Source organism: Peromyscus leucopus, chromosome X, assembly GCF_004664715.2.
Source record: "Peromyscus leucopus breed LL Stock chromosome X, UCI_PerLeu_2.1, whole genome shotgun sequence".
Taxonomy (NCBI): domain Eukaryota; kingdom Metazoa; phylum Chordata; class Mammalia; order Rodentia; family Cricetidae; genus Peromyscus; species Peromyscus leucopus.
Genome location: NC_051083.1, coordinates 87,528,893 through 87,553,385, shown reverse-complemented (window position 1 = coordinate 87,553,385; position 24,493 = coordinate 87,528,893). Strand labels below are relative to the sequence as shown.

Genomic DNA, 24,493 nt, shown 5'->3' with positions numbered 1-24,493 from the left:
CCTGGACTGAATCTACCAGGTTGAACTCAATCCTCAGGGGAGTCTTTGCCCTGGAGGATGGGAATGGGGGGAGGGTGTTGGGGGGGTGAGGGGGGCAGAGGAGGACAGAGGGGGGGGAGGACAGGGGAATCCGTGGCTGATATGTAAAATTAAATTAATTTATAAAATTAAAAATAAGTGTTTGTTGACATCCTTAGCCATCAGGAAAATGAAAATTAAAACTGCTTTGATATTTCATCTCACCCAAGTCAGAATGGCCATCATTACAAAAACACAGAGCTAGAGATGGCTCAGCACTTAAGAGCACATGCTGCTCTTGCACAGGACTCAGCACACACCTGGTGGCTTACAACCCTTTGTAATTCCAGTTGCAGGGAATCTGACCTCCTTTTATGACCTCTGGGGTACCTCTCATGTGGTGCACATACATACATGCAGGCAAAACATCCATACACATAAGATAAAAATAAATCATAAATAAAGAAAAAAAGCGATGACAGCAAATGCTGGAGAGGATGCAGGAGAAGAGGACCCCTTATTAACTGCTTAGTGGAGAGTAAACTGCTGTAGCCACTATGGGAATAAGTATGAGAACACTTGAACATCTGTGTCTATTACTGCACTATTCATAACAGTCAGGAAACAGAAACACCCTTTATATCTGTCCACTGATTAATGGCTAAAAAATGTGGTACATTCACACAAATGAACTTATTCAGCCATAAAAGAAAAATGAAATCATGACACATGCAGGAAAACAGATGGAAATCTAAATTAGCATATTGAACAAAATAATCCAGACTCAGAAAGACAAATACTGTATGTCTTCTCTCCTATGTGGATCCTAGATTTTGTGTATACTTGTGTGCCTATGTTCATGTGCACATATGTGAAGACCAGCGGAGAACCTCTGGTGTGGTTCCTTCAGCACCCTGTTTTCGAGACAGCATCTCTTCAGTGGCCTGGGGCTTGTCGATTAGAGTAGGCTGGCTGGTCATCCAGCGCCAGTGATGCACCTGCCTCCCCAGCACTGGCATTACAAGTACACATGTGGCATTCTTAAGATGTGGGCTCTGAGAATGAAACTCAGGTTCTTCTGTTGCCTTCGAAGCACTTTACAGACTGAGCCATGTGCCTAACCCCCAAATCCTAGATTTTCATTTGTGTCTATGTGTAGATGTGTGCAGGAGGGTATAAAATTAGAGAGGGGAGCGTGAGGAAATGGCAGTGCTAAGGAAGGAGGGAGGGAAGGAAACGAGACTAACAGAATACATGTGACATGAAGTGGATGGGGGGAAGAGAAGTGAGGGAGCAGGGGAGTTGGAAAGCAGGCTGGGGGTGGAAATCAACAAAAAAAATAGGAAAATGCAATGATGAAGCCTAATACTCTGAATGCTAAGTTTAAAAAAAGTAAAAAATAAAGGAATCTGGTGAAGTAAGCTGTATGTACAGTAGATTCTATGAAACTCTAAATCTTCACTTGGCTTTAGCTATCACCATATTCCCAGATAGAATACTTTTCACTATCCCTAACAGGAAGCTCTGCATATTAACCGTGTACAATGCAATACCTTTGCTATATAGTTTTTGTTTTGTTCTTGAAGTGCTGGGGATCAAATCCAGGGCCCTGTATATGCTAGGCAGGTGCTCTGCCACAGAGTTACATCTTCACCTCAATGATGCTTTTTCATACTTTAGCATTTTATTTTGTAATCCTGAATCAGTTCTTTCAGATGTAGGCATATTCTTACCATACTACATTTTTATAAACACATGTTAGTAAGTATTCGCAAACTGGCAAAAGCGTGTGTGTGTGTGTGTGTGTGTGTGTGTGTGTGTGTGTGTGTGTGTGTGTGTGTGTGTGTGTGTCATAGTGCTGGTAACAAAGCATTTAAAAGATCTAAAAGCTATGATGACAGCATCCCAATTATGTAAAGGTAATGATTACCGACCTGTCATAGCTACATATTCTACACCTATGGATAATCAACCTAGAATCAAAACTATTTGGGGAAAACAGAAAATTTCAAAAGTGACAACCTGAATGTGCTGTGTGTTGAGCGGTCTGCTGAGTCCGATCGAATGGAATGACATGCTGGTATGCCCTGCTGTAGCTCCCCACAGCACTGTTTGTTTAGTGTTGTTCATCTAGCATTTGTGTACTGTTAAAAAGCACAATGGCACTGTGTGCTCTAAACACATACAGACTGTTTTTCTTATCATTTTCCCCTAAACTAGTGTAACAACTCTTTACACAGAATTTACTCTCTACTGGATATTTAATAAGTAATTAAGGAACAGTTAGTAATTACAATAAAAGTATAACATAAGTATACTCTAAAGCATAAGCAATTTAGAGATAAACTACAGTTTCTAACTTAATGATGGTTCAACTTAAGGTATTCCAGCTTTATCATGAACCCAATGAGACAAAATCTCACCCTAAGTCAAGGAGCATCTGTATAGAAGAGGATGTGCATAAGTTATATGCATATACTACATCTCTTGATGAGACTTCAGCATCTATGGATCTTGTCACCTGAAAGGGTTTTCTAAAGCCATTCCCCTGACAATATCAAGGGTCAAACAGATTTTTGGTTCCTACTTCAGGCAAGTTCAGAATGTGTATGTTTTGCTGTTTCTCATCTTCTCCATTTTGTTTTTGAGGATTAAAACAGCATCTCCAGAAAATTTTTGTCAAGCTACTGTGATCATCAAGTGTGATGGTAGCCTACCTATTGTGGAATATTAGTTGAAGATGTGTTACATCTGTTTATGCTGTGGAACATTTGTTTAATGATGCAAAGATGTGTTGTATTCTTTTATGTTGCATTTGTTTAACTCTGTGAAGTTGTGTTACTTTGTCTAAAACACCTGATTGGTCTAATAAAGAGCTGAATGGCCAATAGCTAGGCAGAATAAAGGATAGGTGGGGCTGGCAGACAGAAAGAATAAATAAGAGGAGAAATCTGGGACGAGAAGATAAAGGAACTAGAAAAGGAGAGGAGGACATCAGGGGCCAGCCACCCAGCTACACAGCAAGCCATGGAGTAAGAAGTAAAGAAAGGTATACAGAAATAGAAAAAGGTAAAAGCCCAGAGGCAAATGGTAGATGCTATAATTTAAGAAAAGCTGACTAGAAACAAGCCAAGCTAAGGCCAGGCATTTGTAAGAAAGAATAAGCCTTTGTGTGTGATTTACTTGGGAGCTGGGTGGCAGGCCCCTCAAACAGTAAGAGTAAATAAAACCAACTATACCTCCTTGTGCATGCTCTAGCAGCAAAGAACAATTACTTCATAGTTACCTGGCTGTAAATGATCACAAGCTGCATCCTGGTTTCTGATATACATGGAAGTGATCAAAAGTGGTTTGGGAAATGATGAAATATAGAACATGCTGATTAACTCCATATTATATTTATTTCTCTAATTACCAACCTTTCTTCCTATGCTCCTAGCCCCATTTCAAGCTGTCTTCCTACAATTTTGGTCCTGACGGTCTATAGTCACCTCAAAATTAAGTAAGGTCAGAACGCAGTCTCAACTTGCCCTCCCCCATAAACAAGACAACACCTTCAGGTCTTTCATAAGAATTCCTCTTACTAAGAAATGGAATCGCATCACCTCAAACAAAAGTCCTTTTCTCATTCCTACCATCAAACTATCATCAGCAGTCCTGCCTTCTCTCAACACATCAAAGCAGTCCAGGTCTCCTAGTCTCTGTTGGAACCACCTGTACAAAAATCACTCTCAGGATCTCATCTAGACTTCAGCAATGCTCTGGTTGCTGTCCCTACTTCCATTCAGCCCTCCTCTTCCAAAGAGCCCTTCACAAAGAAACCAGGCATCACCATTAAACACTGACTCAGACTGTATTACAACCATGCTGGAGATCCTTCCCACTTCTATTGCACTCTTGAGCAGACCTGTAATGACAAATGTCACCCGTGTCTTTTCATACTTTTTAAGGCCTTGTCTCAAAAACAACTTTTTTTTTTTTAAATTTTCTATACATTGAAAATATATCCAAGACAGTCCAGCAAGATGGCTTAACGGGTAAAAGTGCTTCCTACTAAGCGTGATGACTTCAGTTCAATTCCTGGAACCCACAGAATGAAAGGAGAATTGACTGCTACAATTTGTCCTCTGACCTCCACATGAATGTCATGGCATATGTGAACCCCCCCACATAAATAAACGTAAAATTTTTAATAAAAATATTTACAAGGGCTAAGACTTTCAATGCTGAGAATCTCATTGATTTAAGGCTCTTATAACTGAATATATCAATAAGAAAATTTTAGAGTTAAATCATACCAATGATTCATACAATGGCAAACACCAAAAAGAATAAAACAGACTTTTATGTACTAATGTGGAACAAAAGCCATGTTGGAGATAGACAGACTATCAAAACACTTTAAAATAGACTATTAGGGACCAGAAATTGTCTTGAGGGAATATCCTATGCACCAATATGTTTAACTGCATCTCTGGTCCCAGCCACTAGATGTCAGTATGCCTACTCTCCAGTTGGCGAAACCAAAATTGCTCCTCAGACTCTATAAACCCAGTTGAGGAGGGTCTTTGGCCTTGAACTATTGCTTTCAAGTACTGAGAAGCAATGACTCCAATGAAAAGTTCTCGAAATATCCCTGAATTACGATGCATATTAATCAATACACAATAATAATCACTACTATCTGAGCAATTACTATATGCCAAACATACTGAGATTCACATACGTCATGAAATGTACTGTTTACAACATAATTAGGTAAATATTATCATTCCTATTTAACAGGTAAGGGGAGCTGGGTATAGCAGTACTTATCCTTAATTCCAGAACTCAGGAGACTGATGTAAGAGGGTTAAGAGTTTGAGGCTAGACCGGGATATTCAAGGAAAACCTGCCTCAAAACAAAACAAAACAAAATCTAGACAAGGTAATTGAAGCCCATAAACTTAAAAAAAAAACTGTCCAAGATTGAAGTTATTAAACAAAGGCACACAATTTGAGCCATGTAATGATTTTCAATGTTTTGAGGCAGGGTCTCAACATTTATTCAGAAATATCTATTATGTGGACACAATGGTGCACACCTGTAATCTCAGTACCTGGGAGGCTGAGGCAGGAGAATTCTGTTTAGGCCCATTTGGACTATATAGAAGTCTCTAAAATAAATAAATAAATAAATAAATACTAAAACCTTAACAAACGAATAACCAAAGAATTAAATAACCAAAGAATTTTTATTAAACCTCAATTAAAACAGCAAAGATCCATGACCTGCTCCTTCCTGGATAGCACGGGTAAGGGTTCGAGGCTTCCATTCTCCACCAAGATCTCATGCAAAGCAGAAAGGCTACATTCCAGCTGTAAGCATCTAAGAATACCAGAATGCTCACTTCTGTCCCAGCATGTTTGTTTAGGCAGACATTCCATACCTGCTGGGGTATACCAAAACCTAGAAGGTTCTACCTTGCCCCATGCCTAATACAGTGGCTCAGAGAGAGTTTTATATGGAAGTAAGCAGTTATAGAGAGCTATATATACACTAGAGTTTTATTCATCCATACAGAATGAAATTATATTATTTGCAAGAAAATGGATGGAATCAGAGATCACCATGTTAAACAAAACAAGCCAGATTCAGAAAGACTAATATACATTTTCTCACATATGGAGAATATATATTTTTATATAGCCAATGTGACAGTGTAGACTTATAATCTGGAAGTTGGGGACATGAGGATAAGGATTCCAAGATCATCCTCAGTCAGATAGCAAGTTTGAGGCCAGCCTGAGCTACATGAGAGCTGAGGCGGTATGGAGAGGAGAATGAGAATGGATTGTATTCACACATGAAAGTAGAAGGGGACTATTTGGGAAGAGGACCAGAAGAGGGGGAAACAAAAGGGTGATGGGAGGCTAATATGAACAAAGTTCATGGTATACATATAGGAAAATGTCATCATGAAATTCATAAGTTTGTACACTGGATATACATTCTAAAACTGAACTAGAATAGGGCTGAACAGTTGGCTCAGTATTTAAGAGCACTAGCTGCTCTTCCAGAGAATCTGAGTTAAATTTTTTTTTTTTCCGAGACAGGGTTTCTCTGCATAGTTTTGGATCTGGCTCTGTAGACCAGGCTGGCCTCAAACTCACAGAGATCTACCTGGCTCTGCCTCCTGAGTGCTGGAATTAAAGGCGTGCACCACCACCACCTGGCCTGAGTTCAATTTCTAGCACCTACATGGTGGCTCACAACCATCTATAACTCCAGCCCCAAGGGAGCCAATGCCATCTTTTGGCCTCCATGGCACCAGGGCATTCATGTAGTACATGGATACGTATGCAAGCAAAACATCCATACACATAAAATAAAATAAAATAAAATAAAATAAAATAAAATAAAATAAAATAAAATAAAATAAAATAAAATACAAATGGGCCAGGCATGGTGGCACATACCTTTAATCCCAATACTGAGAAGGTATTATTATGTAGCCTAGTCTACATAATGAATTGCAGGGCAGCCAGAGCTACACAGTGAGACCTTGTCTAAAAGATAATTAATTAATTAACTAATTAAATGACCTGCAAAGTTCACCTCAAAGGAACTAAGTTTACTTGGAACAGTGTGAGAATGTTGGGCATAATGGTGTTCTGCAAAATAGAAGCTTCTCTTATCTAAGAGCAAGAAAGGAAACCACAGGTCAGCTAGTTCCTAGGGGGCAATAGGCAACTAAGAGCCCTCCTATGACAAGAACAACTCTCCAAGACTGACCTAAAAAACCATCTAGCCTGGGAGCTACAGTGATGACTTCATTTGGATCAGTGTCTAATTTGATGAGATCCATCTCAAAAGAGCTTTTAAACTTCAGATTTATTAAATATCTCCTTTAATAATTAAAATGAAGTAAAAACTCAGCAAATTTGGGGCTGGAGAGATGGTTCAGTGGTTATGAGCACTGGCTACTCTTCCAAAAGACCCAGATTCAATTCCTAGCACTGCTCACATAGTAGTTCACAACTGTCTGTAACCCCAGTCCCAAGGGATTCAACTCCCTCTTCTAGCCTCTTAGGGCATCAGTCATGCATGCAGATATACATTCAGGCAAAACACTCATACACATAAACATAAATTAAATTTAAAAAATATATTTAAAATGCACCCAGTTTTAAGCAAAGGGACATTATGTTGATAGACTTTTCCATTAAAGAAGTATGACTTAGAGCCAAGCGGTGGTGGCACGCACTAATCCCAGCACTCGGGAGGCAGAAGCAGGCAGATCTCTGTGAGTTCGAGGCCAGCCTGGTCTACAGAGCGAGTTCCAGGACAGCCTGGACTGTTACACAAAGAAACTCTGTCTCAAAAAACAAGAAAAAAAAGGTATGACTTAATATCAGAATTTTTTTTTCAATGAGGAGAGACCCCAATCACAAAGTCAGGAAATAAATTCATATAGAACATACTAGATATAGCCCAGAGTTAAAGGAAATGTTAATTTGTTTGTTTAATGTGTTTTAATTTCTAAACTATATATTTACTGCTATAACTCTATTTATATAAATTATTTATGTAAATCGATCTGTTTTTAACTTAATAATTAACCTCTTCTCTTTTGGGCAACATAACTTTTTAAAAGAACAAATGAATTTACAAACGCCCATAACAAGATGACTTCACTACCAACTATGTAAAGACTACCAACGTTTCATTGAGTTTTTCAAAAATATGAAAGGAAAGAACATTTGCAAACTTATTCTCTGAGCTCAGTATTTCCCTGAAATCGAAACCAGACAATGATACCACAGGAAAAACCAACATATCTTATGAATATACACACAAAACTACATATATTACTAGCAAAGTCTGGCAACACATAGGGCTTGTTCTCCATGACAGAGGAAATTTTTCTGGGCATGCACACTTAAACATCAACTAATGTAATATACCATAATAATACAACAGAGGAGTGGCTGGACTGTTTACTCTGTTGTTTAGAGCCTAGGCTGCTCTTTTAGAGGACCCAGGCATGATTCCCAATACTCACATGGTGGCTCACAACTGTCTGTAACTCCAGGCTCCCCTCTCTTGGGGGGTCTGACACCCTCTTCTGACCTCTATACATACTACACAAATGTGGTTCACAGATATACATGCAAGCAAAACACCAATACACATAAAAATAGCTAAAGTTCAAAAAACACAAAAGAAAGCCATATGATCATGTTTATAGACATAAGAGAAAAAAATTACACAAAACCCAACACACATTCATTCAACAAGCATTCCACATTCAACAAAGTAGAAATAGAAGGGAGGTACCTCAGTCTGAAAGGGACCCACATACAAACCTAACCATCCTATCCTGCTATAAATGAAATGTTCGGTTCTCATCAAGTAGCCACTGTTTTTCTCCCACCCTGTTTCTAAAGGTCTGTGGCAATCAAACTGGGGAAGACAAAGGCATCCAGATAACCAAGAGAAAAGGGAGGGAGGGAAGAAGGAATGAAAGAAGAAACCTACCTTTGATTCAGTTGACACAAATTTATATAGAGAATGTCCTATGGGATCCATTAAAAGGAATGTCTAATAAACAATCTCAACAAGGCTGTAGAATATATAAAATCAATATATATAAATCAACTTCATTTCAACTGCATTTCTATTTAGTAGTAATGAATAATCTGAAGATAAATGCCATTTACCATAACATCAGAAAAATAATAACTTACAGATGTAAAACTTTTACTTTAATTTCCAGATAAGCACTAGAGCAGAGCAGCGACTCTGTGAGTTCGAGCCACTACAAGTGAGTTAGAAAACTTACAGACTTCTAAAAAACTTTAAACCAGGCATAATGGCACATTCCTGTAATCCCAGCATTTAGGGGGCAGAGGCTGGATGATTGGCTCAAGTTTGACAAAAGTCAGGCCATGTACACAGTGAGCTCTGAGCCACATATACAGCAAGACTGTCTCAATGAAACAATTCAAAGCCTACAAAACATCGCAGAATAAACTAAAGGAGACCTGAAGAAATGGAAACGCATATGATGGTCTTAATACATACGTTATGGTCACAATACCACTCAAATTGATCTACAGAATCAAAGTATTACCTACCAAAATCCGAGTAGGATTATTTATAGACACTGAAAATAGCATGGCAGGTGGTACATGCCTTTAAGCCTAGCACCTGGGAGGCAGAAGCAAGTGAGTTTGAGACAGCCTGATCTACATGGTGAGTTCTAGGCTAGCCAGAACTATATGGCAAGACCCGTTTACAAAGAAAAGAAGTAAAGAAAAGAAACTGACAAACTGAAATTCATACAGAATTTCAAGAAACTCATAACAACAGACAATGAGGAAATCCAGAGAATCATCGGGTCATACTTCAAAAACCTGTACTCCCCAAAATTGGAAAATCTGAAAGAAATGGAGAATTTTCTGGATAGGTACCCCATACCAAAGTTAAATCAAGACCAGATAAACTATTTAAATAGACCAATAACCCCTAAGGAAATAAAAGTCTCCAAACCAAAAAAAGTCCAGGATCAGATGGTTTCGGCACAGAATTCTACCAGATTTTCAAAGAGCTAATACCAATACTCTTCAAATTGTTCCACAAAACAGAACAGAGGGAACATTACCAAATTCTTTTTATGAAGCTACAGTTACCCTGATACCCAAACCACACAAAGATGCAACAAAGAAAGAGAATTACAAACCAATCTCCCTCATGAACATTGATGCAAAAATATTCAATAAAATACTGGCTAACTGAATCCAGGAACACATCAAAAAAAATTATCCACCATGACCAAGTAGGCTTTATCCCAGAGATGCAAGGGTGGTTCAACATACGAAAATCTGTCAATGTAATACACCATATAAACAAACTGAAAGAAAAAAAACACATGACCATCTCATTGAGTGCTGAAAAAGCCTTTGAGAAAATCCAACACCCCTTCATGATAAAGGTTCTAGAGAGATCAGGAATACAAGGAACATACCTAAACATAATAAAGGCAATTTACAGCAAGCCGACAGCCAACATCAAATTAAATGGAGAGAAACTCAAAGTGATTCCACTAAAATCAGGAACAAGACAAGGCTGTCCACTCTCCCCATACTTATTCAATATAGTACTTGAAGTTCTAGCCAGAGCAATAAGACAACATAAGGAGATCAAGGGGATACAAATTGGAAAGGAAGAAGTCAAACTTTCATTATTTGCAGACGATATGATAGTATACATAAGTGACCCCAAAAATTCTACCAGGGAACTCCTACAGCTGATAAACTCCTTCAGTAATGTGGCAGGATACAAGATTAACTCAAAAAAAATCAGTAGCCCTCCTATATACAAATGAAAAAGGAGCTGAGAAAGAAATAAGAGAAACATCACCCTTTATAATAGCCACAAATAATATAAAATACCTTGGGGTAACTCTAACTAAGCAAGTAAAAGACCTGTATGATAAGAACTTTAAGTCTCTGAAGAAAGAAACTGAAGAAGATAATGGAAAGAAAATGGAAAGATCTCCCATGCTCATGGATAGGTAGAATCAACATAGTAAAAATGGCAATCTTACCAAAAGCAATCTACAGATTCAATGCAATCCCCATCAAAATCCCAACACAATTCTTCACAGACTTGGAAAGAACAATACTTAACTTTATATGGAAAAACAAAAAAATCTAGGATAGCTAAAAGAATCCTGTATAATAAAGCAACCTCTGGAGGCATCATGATCCCTGACCTCAAGCTCTACTATAGAGCTACAGTAATAAAAACAGCTTAGTACTGGCATAAAAACCGACATGTGGACCAATGGAATTGAATTGAAGACCCTGACATTAATCCACACATCTATGAACATATGATTTTCGACAAAGAAGCCAAAACTGTACCATGGAAAAAAGAAAGCATCTTCAACAAATGGTGCTGGCATAACTGGATGTCAACATGCAGAAGATTGCAAATAGATCCATATCTGTTGCCATGCACAAAACTCAAGTCCAAGTGGATCAAAGACCTCAACATAAATCCAGTTACACTGAACTTGATAGAAGAGAAAGTAGGAAGTAGTCTGGAATTAATTGGCACAGGAGACCACTTCCTAAATATAACACCAGTAGCACAGACACTGAGAGCAACAATTAATAAATGGGACCTCCTGAAACTGAGAAGCTTTTGTAGAGCAAAGGACACAGTCAATAAGACCAAACAACAGCCTACAGAATGGGAAAAGATCTTCACCAACCCCACATCTGACAGAGGGCTGATCTCCAAAATATATAAAGAACTCAAAAAGCTAGACATCAAAATACTGAACAATCCAATTAATAAATGGGCTACAGAGCTTAACAGAGAATTCTCAACAGAAGAATCTCAAATGGCTGAAAGGCATTTAAGGAATTGCTCAACATCCTTAGTCATCAGGGAAATGCAAATCAAAACAACTCTGAGATAACATCTTACACATTGCAGAATGGCTAAGATCAAAAACACTGAAGACAGCTTATGTTGGAGAGGATGTGGAGCAAGAGGAACACTCCTCCATTGTTGGTGGGAATGCAAACTTGTACAACCACTCTGGAAATCAGTATGGCAGTTTCTCAGAAAATTGGGAATAAGTTTTCCTCAAGACCCAGTTATACCACTCTTGGGCATATCCCCAAGGAATGTTCAATCTTGCCACAAGGACACATGCTCAACTATGTTCATAGCAGCATTATTTGTAATAGCAAGAACCTGGAAACAACCTAGATGCCCCTCAACTGAAGAATGGATAAAGAAAATATGGCACATATACACAATGGAGTACTACTCAGCAGTAAAAAACAATGATATCATGAAATTTGCAGGCAAATGGATGGAACTAGAAAATATCATCTTAAGTGAGGTAACCCAGACTCAGAAGGACAAACATAGTATGTACTCACTCATAAGTAGATACTAAATGTGAGGGAAGGGATGGCCAGACTGCAACCCACAACTCCAGAGAGGCTAGCTAACAGGGAAAGACCCTAGGAGGGACACATGGATGACCCTGTGAAGGAGAAGTGGATGAGATCTACAGAGTGGACTGGGTGTGGGGGTGTGGCAGAGGGCGAGGAGTGGGGGAAGAGAACATAGGGAAATGGGAGGGTCAAACTGGAACAGGGACAGAGTGGGAGGGCAGGGAGGAAGATAACATGATAGATGAGGACATCATGGAATAGGAAGAGGCAGGGTGCTAGGGAGGCTCTCAGGAATCCACAAGTTTGACCCCACTTGGTCTGCTGCAGTGGTCCAGAGGGTGCCTGGACTGGTCTGTCTACTCTTCCAGCCTAGCAAATAACCTAGCTGTCATCACAGAGCCTTTGTCCAGTGACTGATGAAGGCAGATACAGAGATCCATGGCCAGGCACCAGGCTGAGCTCTGGGAATTCAATTGATGAGAGAGAGGAGAGATACTGCAGGCGAGGGACGTCGAGATCATGATGGGAGGACATGCAGAGATGACTGGCCACACTTAATGGAAGCCATGAACTGTGGACTGGTGGCTGTGGAGCCCCCATGGGACTGGTACTAGGCCCTCTGGATACGGAAGACAGTTGTTTGGCTCAAACTGTTTGGGGGGCACCCAGGCAGGGGGATTGGGATCTATCCCTGCTCTATGGGCAGGCTTCTGGAGCCCAGTGCCTATGGTGTGACACCTTGCACAGCCTTGGCGCAGTGGGAAGGGGCTTGGACCTGCTAGGCTCAGTGTGCTGGGCTCTGCTGACTCTCCATGGAAGACCTCGATTTGGGAGATGTGGGGATGCGGGTGTCTTGGGAAAGAGGGCTGGGGGGTGGGAGGAGGGAGGAAGGAGAAGGGGGAATCTGTGGATAGTATGTGGAGTAGAAAATTTCTTAATAAAGAAAAAAAGAGAAAAAAATTCAAAAAACAAAAAAAACCAAAACAAATATATAAACATGTGCAATATTAATCTTCAAATAAGTAAATAAATAAATAAGAAAAATACCCATAGAGAACAAAACAAAACAAAGAATTTCAAGAAACTGAAACATGTCCTTTGATTAGGCAGTAAATTCTTAACTTTGATAATAAAAGCATAAATAATAAAAGAAAAACTACATTCTGTATGGGTCTTAAAGGAATATTAAAAAATAATGTTTATACACACACACACACATACACACAAACTGGCTTCAAAATTAAAAAGTGGTGTACTTTAAAAGACACTAACAAAACAGGACAGGACCAGAAAACTGACTCAGTGGTAAAAACATATGTCCCAAATCTTGATGACCTGAGTTCAATCCTTAGAACTCACATGATAGAAATAACTGATTCCTGTAAATTGTCCTCTGACCTCCATACACATGCCCTGGCACATGTGCCTCCCTGCTCTGACAAAACATACAATGAATAAATAAATATGAAAAGTAAAAGGCAATCTAAAGACTAGGAGAAAACTTTTGGCAATCATATAGTTAGATAAAGGACATATATCTAGAATATAGAAAGAACTGCTACAACTCAATAATAAAAAAGCAAATATTCCACTTTAAAATGAGCAAAGAAAAGCAAATAAATAAACAAGAGATGGAAAAAAATGAGCAAAGGTACCAGTGTGGTGACCCACACCTGTAATCCCAGACTCTGGAGGCTAAAGCAGGAGAGTCATGGCAACATGAGACGTCAGCCTGAGCTACCTCGTGAGTTCTAGAGCAGTATAGTGAGACTCTGTCTCAAGACAAACGATAGAAAAAGGGCTGGGGGTGCAGCTCAGTTGGTAGAGTACTTGCCTAGCATGCATGAAGCCCTGGGTTTGATTCCCTTGACGGTATAATCCAGACATGGTGGCACATGCATGTAATCCCAGCACTTGGGAGGTAGAGGCAGGAAGATCAGAAGTTCAAGATCACCTTCAGCTACCTGACAGGTCTGAGGTTAGCCAGAGATACCTAAGATTCACTTCTCACACATAAAAAAGAACAAAAGGTCTGAATATTTTTTACAAAAAAATATAGAGGTAGCCAGTAAGTGTGAAAAATGGCAAACATCCAGGTCCCATGGCAATGCAAATCAGTATCACAATTCGATATTATCTCATACCCTTTAGTATAGCCAAAAATAAAAGTACAGATAATAAACATCGAGAAATATGTGAAGAAGATGGAATCTCATATTGTCTTTTCCTCCCTCCCTCCCTCCCTCCCTCCCTTCCACAGCATCTCACTGTGTGTACCAGGCTATTCTCAAATTTATAATTTTCCTAACCCCTAACCTTGACCTCCCATGTGCACTAAACCAAGCCTGTTTGGGGTTTTGGTTTTGAGTAAAACCAGCTTGGAACTCTTGATCTTCCTGCCTCAGCCATGAACATCCTTGTTTATGCTAAGCTGTTTATTGATAGCCTCCCAACTACACACTGAACTCTAAGAGCAACATCCAGATGAGTCTTGATCATTACACGTGTATTTGAGATATCTGGTCAATGACTACTTCTCTAACTGTGCTGTTTTCACTGTTTGAGTTTTCAATGTTCTATCTTAAGAGATTTGTGAATCCAAATTCTTTGTAATTTCTGTAATTCTAGCACTGTATCATCAATGCATGTGATATACACACTTTATGAATGGCCCCCAAGTCACTAATAAGGTTAAAAATGGTAATCTTGTCAATGACCTAAGAAGACATACACACCTCTGCCATGCCCACATATCAGTATATTGAACCAATAGGCTTCATTGAAGAGTCAAAAGCCAACATTGCCTAGCTTTCACTTTCAATCTTAGGAGGGATATCCAGGAACTTCTATCTCTATGAAGCCTTTCCTTACCTGGCACCACGTCACCTCAAGCAGAACTGAATTATTCATCTATCTTTCTTACAACTGTACCTTCCCTCACTTCACTGCACCATATCATAGTAATTTGTTAACAATTCTGTCTCTGTAACAAGGCCAAGCTCTCTTAGAGATTAGAGATTCTTTAATTAAGTTCCTTAAAGCCTAGAACAATCATCAAAATTTTGTTAGCACTAAAAAATCCAAACATGCCTTGCAATTCAGATACAACAGTTCCTATTTTCACAGTCAGTGTTACCACGTGAAATCTAAAGACGCTTTAAACACACTTACCTGTAGCAAAAAGGAAGCTGCATAGCTCAACAGGGCAGGATGGTGTACTAAATTTAAGCTGTTTTTATACTCAGTTTCTCCAGTATTTTCTAAGGTTTGGGGATCAATGTACACTCCTTTTTCAAATGGTTTGGACATCCATAAGCAATGAACCATAACTGTCAAATAGTAATTAAATTCTTGACAGATCTTGCTGCTGAGATTGAACTCTGATTTTGCCTAATGGGAAAGAAATAAAATAGTCATTAACATCTATTATTCCTTTCCTTTTTATTCTTAACAGGTCCCATATATCTATACTCGGTTATTTATAAAAATGGTGATTTAACACAGACTTGGCCTTCATACCTTCTTTAAAAAGTTGTTTTTCTTTGCAGCTGTCAAATTATTGCGATACCTAATAATAAAAGCAAACATAATAAAGTATTTAAAATGTCACTAGATGTAATGCTTCTGAAAGTAAAATAAAAATTTTAAAATAGACGTTTTAGGGCTGGAGAGATGGTTCTACTGGTAAAATACCTGGCACAGAAGCACAAGTCCCTGACAGTGGATCTAACACTTACGGAAAAACCAGGTTTGTTTGCGTGTGTCCCTGACCCTAGGCTATGGGGCTTGGGAAGAATAAACAGACACAGGCAGGTCTCTGGAGCTCTCCAGCTAGCCACTGTAGGCAGTAAGTGAGCGCTTGGTTCGGTCAGAAAACTTGTCTCAAAAAATAAAGAGCAAAGCAATAGTGGAAGACACCTGACATTGACCTCTGACCTCCACATCAATATTCATGAAAGTACACACACACAATCATGCATACATACACAAGTCCAATTTAAAGTAAATAAATGAAAATTGTGCAAATACAAATATCTAGTTATCTAGTTAAGGATTTTACTTTGATGGTACATTTTCCACAAAGATTTTTTAAAGTTAGGGTTTACAGGTAGAGTTCAGTATTAGACTTCTTGTGTAGCATGCATGAGGCCTTGAATTCAATACTGAGCGCTACAAAAAAATAAATAGATAAAAATAAAATCAATAGTTGGAGGATGACAAGATAGCTCAGTGGGCAAAGTGCTTGCCATGAAGTCTGAGTTTGATCCCCAGACCCACATAAGAGTATAAGGAAAGAACTGACTATAGAAAGTAGTCTCTGACCTCCACATACACACTGTGTACATGCGCGTGCACACGCGCACGCGCGCGCACACACACACGCACACACACACACACACACACACACACACACACATACACTATTGACCAATTTTTAAAGAATCAGACATTTCAGATGTGTTCTTACTGTAAACATAGCTCAACAGAAAAAAAACAAAAAACAATGAAAGCCATTCTTTTAGTGTTCCATTATTAAAGAAAGCAGTCGATCACTGATATAGAACACATTTTCTTTATGTAAAACAAGGGACAGCAGGCCAGTGAGACAACTGAGCAGGCAAAGACTCTTGACATCAAGCCTGATGACCTGACCTTGATGCCTAGATCCCACATGGTGGGAGGAGAGAACTGACTTGGGAGTTGTCCTGTGACTCCACATGTATTGTTTTACACACACACACACACACACACACACACACACACACACACACACACCCCACAACCACTAACAACAACAACAACAACAAAAAGTAAATGTAAAAATCCTAAAAGGTACAAAAGAACAATGAAATCCAGAAATGTAATTTGTTTCTTATCTGAGAACTATCATCTAACTCATTTTTATATAGTTTTACATTGACAAAGCTCTACAAATTATGCTGAAAAGGTCTATACTTATGAATTAAAAATAATCTCAGCCCACAAGTAAAAGAAGAAAGCTAGAAATAACGCTTAGAGGGTCACATAACTGGCAATAAATAGTTCCTATTGCCTCCCAGAAAATGTCTCTCTTACCAGAGAAACTACATACACTTCAACAGATATCAAAAAAATGATTAATTTTTCTTTAACACATAGAAATTTTAATTAACAAAGCTGAGTGCAATAGTGTCATTATGTAACAAACCAATCCGAAGCAAGGACTTTTAATTCCATATGCCCTACAGGGGGGATTTAAAAATAGCACAGCTCCAGTTTTAGTGTTCTAAGGTACCTCCATAATGCAGCCTGAAATCACTCTGAAAGCAAAATATGCCAGACTCAGAAAGATAAATACCATGTTTTCTCTCATTTGTGGATCCAATATTTTATATAGACAGAAACATCATTTATATATACACACACGATATGAAAGCAGAAGCAAGTCTAGAGAAAGGAAGTGGACTAGCAGGATAGGGAAAAGGAGCAAATAAAGCCAAAGAACATGATACACTGCAATGAACATGTCTTTAGAAAAACCAGCACTATGTACAATGAGGATACTATAATAAAATTTTTATATCATAACCTGGGCAGTGGTGGCGCACACCTTTAATCCCAGCACTTGGGAAGCATAGGCAGGCGGATCTCTGTGAGTCTCAGGCCAGCCTGGTCTACAGAGCGAGTCCCAGGACATTCAAGGCTACACAGAGAAACCCTGTCTCAAAAAAAGAAAAGAATTAAATAATAAAAATAATAACATAGCTATTAGAGCTTCATATTAGAAGGTCATATACCCCAAAGCCATATTTCCTATTTCCACAGACCCTAGCAGAAAATTGATAGGAATTTTAATTTTATTATAGTTAAATGGTGAAGACAGAATTATGATGTAGTAATTCATAAAATGATTAAAGGGAGAGGAGGGCTTGTACCTGTATATAATGTAACAAAGTTGGTTCAAGATACTGGCATCCAGGCTTAGGAGTGCAGAATGGAAGATCATAGGAGGAAACAGCACCACTAGTGGAAGGTCATAATTTATATATATGTCACACACCTTTTGGAAAGAATGTTAATATCAATATAGAGATTATCTTCCATAAATCAATGAAGTTTACTCAAAGAATCATCAATGTAAGATAAGCAATAATATATCATTACATTTGAACCTGAATAATTTCTAAATAAAAAGGGTAGCTATAAGTCTGTTTAAAATACAACTCATCAAACATCAACCTTAACTCAGAAAACTATTTCTATAAGACCATTATTAAAATATTTCATTTAGGTAGGCCAGGTGGTATGTGCCTTTAATCTCAGCACTCAGGAGCAGAGGCAGGTAATTCTGACTTCAAGTCCAGCCAAGGATACACAGTGAGATCCTGTCTCATAATAATTAATTATTAATAAATATTATTAATTAATAATATAGCATATTATTATTTGGGGGCTGGGGAAATGGCTCAGTAGTTAAGAGCATTGTCTGCTCTTCCAGAGGACCCACACCCACATGGTGGCTCACAACCATCTCTAACTTCAGTTCCAAGGGATCCAATGTCCCTTCTGGCCTCTGTGGCACCAAGTATGCATGTGGTGCACAGACATACATGCAGGTAAAGCGCCCATACAAATACAAATAAAAATAAATAAATCTTTAAATTTTTTTCACTTCATCTTAGAACCAGAAAAACATGTTACAGTAAAGGAACATTTCTTTCTCTCTAAGTCTCCCAAATATTTATCAGTTAACTGGCAACATGGACAACAAATGAGCACATTCTTTTAAACAAATACGTAACATAGGCTGGCGATAAGTGCCAGTAGGCACAATGTTTGTCTAGCACAAACAAGGCCCTAGTTTCAATCCCCAGCACCACATCAACTAGGAGTAGTGATACAGCCTTTACTCCCAGAACTCCAGGAGAGGATGAGAGGATCTTCAGTGTGCCGGCTAGTTTTATGTCAACCTGATATAAGCTAGAGTCATTTGGGAATAGGGAAGGAACCGCAATTGAGAAAAGGCCCCATCAGACCGGACTATAGACAACCCTGTGGTGCATGTTCTTGATTGATGATTGATGTGGAAGGGCCCAGCTCACTGTGGATGGTGCCACCTCCAGGCTGGTGCTCCTGAATACCATGTTTATGGCATTTTTTTCAAAGCAGGCTGAGCAAGTCATGAGGAGCAAGGCAGTAAGCAGTGATCCTCCATGGCCTCTGCATATTAGCTCCTGCCTCCAGGTTTCTGCCCTCAATTCCCTTCGTGATGGACTGTGACTAGAAAATGTAAACTGAAATAAACCAATTGCTCCCCAAGTTGGTTTGGTCATGGTGTTTTATCAAAGCAACAAAAACCCTAACTAAGACACCTGGCTACACATCTGGACTACCAGAGACCTACCTCAAAACCAACCAACAAATAAACAAAAAACAAACTAGGTATTAGTGAATGAAGAGAGAAAACTGGGGAAAGGAAGATGATAATGGTTCCTTGTGGTGGTAACAGTATTAGCCATGTTAAATCCTATAAAACAGTAAAAGGACTAGAATTATAAAGGTACTAACTAGGGACCAGGAAAAAAATTAAGCACTTGAAAAGCCCGGAGTACAAATCTGAAAAAGCAATATAGCATTTTCTTTTGTTCTGCCAGGGGATGGGGATAAACAATAGATGAACAACAACAAAATGATGCTAGATAGAGACTTCTGTCTAGGACCAGCCTTTTAATAGGTCAATATATTATAAAACAGTATCTGAACTAGAAACCAACCAGATTTTATTTTACAATTGTTTTACAAAAGTCAGTTACTCAGATGAAACTACATTTGTTTGATTAAAGTCAGTTACTCAGGTGAAAATAAACCATTAACTTCAAAACATGGTTATTCTAGCTACGTAGTAAGACCATAAATTACCTTCATGATTATACTTGAAATTTAAATCACAGGCGAATAAAGTGACTACCTATCATAAACTTGCAATTTGTATACTACCTTCTCATAGAAGTCTAAAATAAAGTGCAACAACAATGTACTGTTGCTCTCCAAGCGCACTGCAACCATGGACAGCCAGCCTACGTAGTCAATCAACTGAGCCACAGAGTCCATGGATCCACCCAAAGTTGTCTCTCTGTAACAAGAAATTACAACACTCAGATATACACCAGCAAATTGCTCAGTTTCCAAGCTAAAGGCAGGCAATATAAAGCAATAAATGGATAGGGAATTAAAAAACTATCAGTTCTCCAATGTACAATTTACTTTCTTTTAAAAATAAAAGCACAGTGATTAACCATTGTATTGTGGTTAATCCACCAACCTAGATGTCCCTCAACTGAAGAATGGATAAAGAAAATGTGGTGCATATACACAATGGAGTATCACTCAGTTGTTAAAGACAATGACATCATGAATTCAAAGGCAAATGGATGGAACTAGAAAGATCATCCTGAGTGAGGTAACCCAGACTCAGAAGGACAAACATGGTATGTACTTACTCATAAGTGGATACTAGATGTTAAGTAAAGGACAATCAAGCTACAATCCACAGACCAGAGAGGCTAAGTAACAAGGAGGGCTCAAAGGGGCCCACATGGATCTCCCGAGAAGGGGAAAGAGAAGAGATTTTGAGGGTGGACTTGGGGTGGGTGGGGATGGGAACAGGAGGGATCTGGGGGAAGGAGGGAGAAAGTACTGGAAGAGACAACTGGAACTGGGGGCATTCGCGGGAGATGTAGAAACCTAGTGCAGTGGAAACACCCTGGAATCTAGGACAGTGACCCTAGATTGTGAAGGTTAGTAACTGGGGATGTGGAGCCCGAACTGGCCATCTGCTATAACCAGGCAATACACCTCCCAGTGGGACTAGGACACCAACCCAGCCACAAAACCTTCAACCTACAATCTATCCTGCCTCCAAGATGTGCTGGGGCAATGGTGGCACAGAGCTTGTGGGAGTGGCCAGCCCATGACTGGTCCAACTTGAGGCCCATGCCACAAGAGGGAGCCCATGCCTGACACTGCCTGGATGGCCAGGAACCAGAGGCCAGACAGCCCAGAGACTCAGGATAGAACCAAACACAATTGCAAAAAAAAAAAAAAGTTAATGAAATTATTCCTAATGGTATTCTGCTATACTTATGGATCGGCGGTACCTAGCCCAATTGTTATCAGAGGGGTTTTATCCAGCAACCGACGGGAGCAGATACAGAGACCCACAGCCAAACACTAGGTGGAGACAGGGGAACCCCACAGAAGAAGATTACAGGAGCCAGAGGGGACTAGGACATCATGAGAACACGGCCCACAGGATCAACTAAGCTGAGTTCATAGGGGATCATAGAGACTGAAACAACAAACAGATCCTGTATGGGTCTGAGCTAGGTCCTCTGCATATACCTTATGGGTGTTCTTGTGGGACTCCCAACAATGGGAGTAGGAGGTGTCTCTGACTCTTTTGCCTGTGCTTGGGACTCTTCCTCCTACTGGGTTGCCACATCCAGCCTGCTATGAGGGTTTGTGCCCAGTCTTATTGTATCTTGTATGTTCAGTCACTATCCCAAGGACACCTGCTCTTTTTTTTGAAGGGAAACAGAGAAGGAGTTGATCTAGGGGAAAGAGGACATGGTGGGAGGGACAGGTAGGAGTAGAGGGAGGGAAGACTGCAGTCAAGATGTAATGGATGAAAGAAGAATAAAAGCTAAAAATAAATGTAAAATACAGTGATTACTCTTGGTCTTTTAAAAAAAAATTGAGACAGGGCTTCACTATGTAGCCCTGGCTATCCTGGAACTCACTACTACAGACCAGGCTGGCCTTGAATTCAGAGATCCGCCTGCCTTTGCCTCCCAAGTCCTGGTATTAAAGGCGTGCGCCACCAATGCCCAGCACTCTTGCATTCTAAGGAACCATTTTAAGATAAACTCATAAATAGCCAGGCATGGTGGTGCACATCTTTAATGCCAGCACTTGGGAGGCAGAAGTAGGCAGGTTTCTGTGAGTTTGAGGCCAGCATGTTCTACAAAGTGAGTTCCAGGACAGCCAGGGCTGTTACACAGAGAAATCCTGTCTCCAAAACACCATAAAAACAAAACAAAACAAAAAAGATAACTCATAGAACATTTTCAGCAACCAGATTTGAGAAGAAAAGAAACAGATTAAATTTCAAACAAATTCTGGATAATGTTACAATACTGAAAAACAATTAGAGTCAATATATTTGTCTCTAGTAAATGATTAGTACTGAATTCTAACACTCCTCAATTATGGAAATCCCTTAGTGAAAAATAAACAAAAATCACTAATAATGGGTACTCATTAACTCAGAGAAAAGGAGTTCATGACAAAGTGACACCAAACATTCAGAAAAATTAAAAATGAACAAAATAATAAGTAGGAAATTGATGCTATTTGTCCCACATAGCACAAATGGTTCAAAAGTATAAACATTCAAATGACAGTGGGAATCATTTCCTATGCACCAGTAACATGGCAGCACATGGAATGAATGTTTTCATTCAATGAATGAAACCCATTGTACAGGATTCAATATCCAGTTCTGCCTACTACTCCTCAGTAAATATTTCTCCAGAATTCAATCTAATCCTAAAACTGAATAAGCAGAATGTTAGCATATTTCAATCTTCTAGTTAAAGCCATATCTGGAGGTTGGAGAGATTGCCCAAAAGTTAAGACCAGCTGTTGCTTTTACAGAGGACCCTGAGTTTAGTTCTCAGCAGCAGCAACATGGTAGCTCACAACTGTCTGTAACTCCAGTTCTAGAGGATCTGATGCCCTCTTCTGGTCACCATGTTCTACACAGACATAAATGCAAGTAAAACACCTATACACATATAAAATCACTTCTGGATTTATTGTCTTCTCTCCTAAATCAATAAATATAATCTCTTTAAATGATACAATATATAAAATGAGTAGTTCAATCTATCCATTTCTCACATGTATCTTTCAATCCACACTCAAAAAGATTTAGAAAAGATCTACAAATGTGAACGCACAGTTTTACCCTCTTATCTAGGTAGGTAGTTGACAACGGTTCTGCACTGAAAAAAGGATAATGTACAATAATGTACAGTCTGTGATAGCGCATAGTCTCAGAGTTTAGGAGATGACTCTCCCACTACTCACTACCATGATGGTTCAATGACAGAAGCAGGGAAATACTGAGTCCATTTAACAAAGCATACAATAACCTCCTTACTTGTAAAACTGATAGAGCATACTTTTGCTTTTCAGGATTTCAAACATGTCACAAATAACTGCAAACAATGATGACTGCTCCCAGCAACCTTTTCTTTTTTAATGTGGTACTGGATATATAATCCAGGTCCTACTGCATGCTAGGCAAGTACCCTGCCACTGACCTACATCCTCAGCCCCAGAACAGACTTCTTGGTGAGTGCTTCTTTATAAATCACTGGCATTCTAAATAAAACCATCCACGGTTCAGAACTGCCTCGTATTCCTACCTCCACCCCCTGCAGTATGGTCAGCATTCTCAGATGCCACCTGTGAAATGATAACAGCACCCCCTCTCTAGTCATTGCTACAGCCAGAAATGTCCCTGGAAAATGATAGTGACATGGCCTTCTATCCTTCTCTTCTAAGGACCTATCACTACAATTTACTCTCTTCTGGTCACCTATATGACAAATGGTCATATAATAGAAATAAAACATACTAATTTTTCCAAAATGAATTAATGAAAACTTATGAGCTATATTGAACTTTTGTGTTTGTTTTATTAATTATCATATGTGTATGCATGCACAGGCATACAGGTCACAATGCACATGTGAGGTCGGAAGACAACTCTTAGAAGTCTATTCTCTCCTGCTATCTTGTGGGATCTTGGATTTGAACTCAGGTTGCAAGGCCTACTATACTCAAGCACCTGCTAAGCCATCTCACTGGCACACGGGCAATATTATTTAATCCCAAATACTATGACAAGGCTATCTAGACATATGCCCATTTATCTGCTTAACCAGCACTGTTCCTTTTTAGATCACCTCCCTAAATTTATGACAGAATATGAAAAATCTGGGCTAAGAATTCAGCTCAGTGGCAAAGCATTTGCTTAGCTTGTATGAGGCCTGAGTTTCATTCCCAGCATCACACAAAAGAAAAAGGAGAAGGAGGATTTGTGGAAAGACACTACAGAAACTGTAAGGTACTTATTTCAGGGGTGTATCTACTGCAAGTTAGTCAAAGGTTACATAAGTAAAAACACTGTTCTGGTAGTATTTCTTTATAATAGTGGTTCATAAACTAAAGTTTGCACTAGAATTGTGGGAATAGTAATACAAATTACTGGTCACCTGTAGGGCTTAACTCAGTAGAACAAGAGCAGGGCCTAACAATTTTAATATCTGAGAAGTTCCCAAGTGGTATTGACACTAATCACACACTTTTTTTTTAAAGAATCAGAGCTTCATAAGATTTCTTCACTAGCTGAGCATGGTGGCACACATTTTTAATCCCAGCACTCAGAAGGCAGAGGCAGGCA

General features: G+C 39.2%; 1 protein-coding gene across 2 annotated transcripts in view; it reads right to left on the bottom strand.

Moving 5' to 3' along the window:
* Positions 1-24,493, bottom strand: part of Cenpi (centromere protein I) — a 57,481-nt gene that overhangs the window by 3,750 nt on the left and 29,238 nt on the right. For both annotated transcript variants that reach the window (XM_028875031.2, XM_037198936.1), the window contains exons 17-20: positions 19,960-20,095; positions 17,898-18,022; positions 15,502-15,550; positions 15,154-15,372 (exon numbers count right to left, since the gene is read on the bottom strand). In XM_028875031.2, the coding sequence (XP_028730864.1) occupies positions 15,154-15,372; positions 15,502-15,550; positions 17,898-18,022; positions 19,960-20,095 (529 nt within the window). The remainder of the gene's footprint in view (positions 1-15,153; positions 15,373-15,501; positions 15,551-17,897; positions 18,023-19,959; positions 20,096-24,493) is intronic.